General features: G+C 34.0%; 1 protein-coding gene and 1 long non-coding RNA gene across 5 annotated transcripts; one reads left to right on the top strand and one right to left on the bottom strand.

The window, feature by feature from the left end:
* The first annotated feature begins 755 nt into the window (after nt 1-755).
* LOC106339659 lies at nt 756-1,386 on the top strand. The gene is made up of 2 exons (XR_001269192.1): nt 756-843; nt 1,007-1,386. It is a non-coding gene; the product is annotated as an uncharacterized LOC106339659 (long non-coding RNA).
* Nucleotides 1,277-2,629, bottom strand: LOC106339658 (autophagy-related protein 8c). Of its 4 annotated transcripts, none has more exons than XM_013778506.1 (6): nt 2,436-2,617; nt 2,272-2,355; nt 1,990-2,045; nt 1,823-1,899; nt 1,597-1,715; nt 1,277-1,492 (listed from the first exon to the last, which is right to left on the bottom strand). In XM_013778506.1, the coding sequence occupies exons 2-6, from the start codon at nt 2,306-2,308 to the stop codon at nt 1,398-1,400; spliced, it is 384 nt and encodes a 127-aa protein (XP_013633960.1). In that variant the 5' UTR covers nt 2,309-2,355; nt 2,436-2,617; the 3' UTR covers nt 1,277-1,397. The 4 variants fall into 4 exon arrangements, with proteins under 4 accessions (XP_013633960.1, XP_013633961.1, XP_013633963.1 ...); XM_013778507.1 differs by having other exon boundaries at nt 1,309-1,492; nt 2,272-2,328; nt 2,436-2,629; XM_013778509.1 differs by having other exon boundaries at nt 1,309-1,492; nt 1,847-1,899; nt 2,272-2,328; nt 2,436-2,628.
* Between the last annotated feature and the right edge of the window lie 1,070 nt (nt 2,630-3,699).

Here is a 3,699-nt window from a genome sequence, read left to right as displayed (position 1 = left end):
TTTTTCCCCCCCCCCCCTTTTTTTTTTGGTCATGGTCTGAAAGACTTTAATAATAAATGCTTTATATGAATGCAAGACTAAAGTAAAAAAGAAGAAACGTAGAGAAACAGCTATGAATTCATGCTTTTATTTATGGGCCAACATAGGTTACCAGACGTTGAATTAACTTTTCTATGTACCAAAACAACATATATATTCCTTGGTATTCTGTACTAAAGTTCGAACTAATGACTTTTGATACAGCAATAATGAATGTTCCGCTTTAGGTTACATAAGACGCAAAATGTTATTCTTGGTATGATAAACTGAAATACTTAGTACATTATTAGAGGGTCTTGGACACTTGGAGGTGAAGGTAATTGCGTGGGACATGCTTTAGTAGATTCGTGACACTTACATTTTTCATAGGATTTATGTCGAAAGAAAGTCTTTTTTTTTTTTTCTTATACATAAAAAATTGCAACACAAGATGAAATGTCACATGGAATGGGAAATGTTTAGATGTCTTAAATCACGACCTTACATCTTATGCTTTATACCTAGATATTCCAAAACAACGTTTGCTTTGCAAGTCGGAAACGAACAAACTTTGAGGAAGTTAAGTGCATCCAATGACAAATCCCAAAAATACAATATTTAACAAACTAATAAATCCAAAGATTTGAAGTTTGAACCTTTGGCAACACCAAAAGGACAACCTAAAGAATAATAATTTACAATATATTTTGTAAGAAGAAATAAAATTAAAGAACAACCTTAGTTTTTATAGTCTCCATTTTCCCTACTCATTTTGCTAATATCAAAATCGTCTTTCTTCTCCAATAAACTCTCAACACATTAGAGGTACATACATTCTTCTCCTCTAATTTCTTTAATTTAGAACTTAGAAGTATAATTCATCTTTGGTCTATACCCAAATAAACAAGTAATATGTCTCTAGATGTTTAATATTACGTTGTTCAAAATAAAAAGAAAGATGTTTAATATTTTACTTTTTTTCATCCAGGATTTTGATATTATGCTGCACTAAGATTTTGGACTATGACAAGTGAGGCACCAAATTGGGCATCAAAGAAGAACCGGAGAGATCAAAGAAATGCTGGAGGAAGAGAACATCAAAAGTGCGGCAAGAATTCCGGCAAGGTCAAATCGGGACATTTATTCTTAAAAAAATGAAAAGAAGACCCCTTTTTTCTCTCAAGATCTTAATCTATCATTGTATTTGTTATGAATAACATTTTTTATAGTAAAGGTGTAAAAACCAATACTTAGAAAAAGAAGAAAAAAATCCAAAGCAAAATTTACATATAATCAGTCCAAAGCAACATAAAAAAATTCTCCATATTCAAAGAGCATAGCATATATGTACATGAAAACACTTCAAAAGTAGACAGATTTTAAACCAAACCAAAAGTGTTCTCTCCACTATAAGTCATGTAGAGAAACCCATCTTCGTCTTTGTTCTCATCAGAGACTGCAGACATCATTGCAGCTACAAATAAAAACATCAAGAAAAGCATTCATTGCTGTTTCCAGTTTGCTGAGAATTATTTGCGCAAATTAGCACCAGAGTTTCATGAGAACAAAACTAATTACCAGTTTGAGGCAATGTGTTCTTGACAAAGACAAAGATTGCCTTTTCTGCACTCAGCTTGATTCTTTTACGGACAACATACAAAAATTGCCCCACGGTTAGATCAGCCGGTACAAGGAACCTGAATCACACAAACCCAAAAAGTCACAGATCAACAAGACCTCTTTGTCATCTATTTTGTTACCCTCTCTGATAACAAGACTCTTTAAGTCTTGTATTGAGATCAACCTCAAGCAAAAGTATACTACTGACTTTTTCTTGTCGATATTGGGAACATCACTTCTCTCAGCTTTCTCTACAATCACCTGCAACATACACTTCATCTGTTAAAGAAGAAAGCTACATAGAAGAAGAATATACACATCAAAGCAATGTATAAAAAAAAAGGTATTTACTGGAACTCTGTCTGGATACTTGTCCCTGATGCGAGAAGCTTCAATCTGTCTCCTCTCTGACATAACAAAACCCCAAAAGGATTGATTATGACAGAACATAACACATTATAATACATTAGTGATTGATCAAATCTTAATCAAGTCTCTCTATCAACGATCTTACAAGCCAAATGGAAATCTTATCCTTTCAAGAAAGTAACAAAGATACATACTTTCTAGTGATCGATCACTAACAAAACCCACATGAAGAAAGGTAAGATGAACACATTACAAACAACTTACCCAGCGGGTGTTCCGACTTGAAAGAGATATCAGCCATGGCGATTGAGAATCGAATTCCTGAAACCAATCAACACCAGTTGAAATCTGATATTCGATTAGCAATCTCGCGAGATCGAATCATCCATCGAAAGCCCCAGAAATTACGAAAATTAGAGAGATCATACCTAAGATTACGGTTTCTCGTTCTCCAATTTAGATTGTCGAAATAGAAGAAGACAACTCGATTAGGGTTTGAAGAATATTTGTAATCTCTGCGCGAAGCTGATAAACTCTGAAAGGATGGAACTTTGATCCTTTTTAGTTATCGACACGTCGTCATTGGAAACTTTTTAGTTTTGCCATTTGTTCTATTGGGTAACCCGGAAAGGTGTACCGGGAAAATATGGTTTAGATTAATTTCGGTTCTCATTCCTTCTTTTCTTTTCTTCTGTCACTCTTTTATTCCATTTAAATAGAAGTAGTTGTTTATTTCATGCGTGATCTTTTTAATTTAGACTATTTTTCAGAAATTTTAATAAAAGCATTTTTGAAGTTTTTGTCACCAAAATAGCATCAGAAGGAGAAAGTCACAAAAATGACATTCATTAATTGGCAAAATGTCTCTAATACCCTTGTTTTAAAATTAATTAAACAAACAGAAAAAAAAAAAATCAGAACGGCATCTCTCTCACGCGACGCGACGGCGATTCTTCTTCTCGATCTCTTCGACGCGACGCGACGGCGGCGACGCTCTCCGATTTCGTTTGATCATTTCCGGTGATCATCTCACGAAGATTCGACTCTCCAAGGTATGATTCCTCTTCTTAAGGTTTCCTATTTGGGGATTTCGATTTGTTGTTTGAATATTTGATGTTCCGAGTTCTTTTTGTTGATAATTTGTTCCGATTTGATATTGCTTCAAAGCTGAATGGTGTGTGTTGTTCTTCGTTTTGTTATAGTTCTCTTGTTAATCTAAAAATTTTAGAATTTCATAGTTAAGAACACACACAAAAATTGTAGCTTTTTCTTATGATTTAATCGTTATTATCAATGGTTTATGAAGAAAAAGTACAATTTTACTTTGTGCTTTAATGGTATGTTGCAGATTCAAGCTTCTTTGTGAGTGATCTCGTTGTCTACTGCTTCTTGCTTGTGTATAGGCTTGGTGAAATCCGAGAGTTCACGAGTGTGTGTTTTTAGTTCGTGTTGCTTTTGAATTTGGGTCTGAGGTCTGAGGTATTGATAGAGTTATACATATTTAGGATTGCCTTCTTAATTTTTCTTGATTTACTATCAAAAATGCCTTATATCCTTCCTAGCCCGTGTTGCTTTTGAATTTGGGACTGAACTATTGATAGAGTTGCATTGATAATCGATAGGATTGTGAAAGTATGTGTGTGTGTTTCTTTTTCTCAATTCAGGAAGGGTTTGTATTGTAGATCGGAAGAG

This window comes from Brassica oleracea, chromosome C4 (assembly GCF_000695525.1).
Source record: "Brassica oleracea var. oleracea cultivar TO1000 chromosome C4, BOL, whole genome shotgun sequence".
Classification (NCBI taxonomy): domain Eukaryota; kingdom Viridiplantae; phylum Streptophyta; class Magnoliopsida; order Brassicales; family Brassicaceae; genus Brassica; species Brassica oleracea.
The sequence above is the reverse complement of the archived record's forward strand: the minus strand, read 5'-3'. Positions and strand labels throughout refer to the sequence as shown.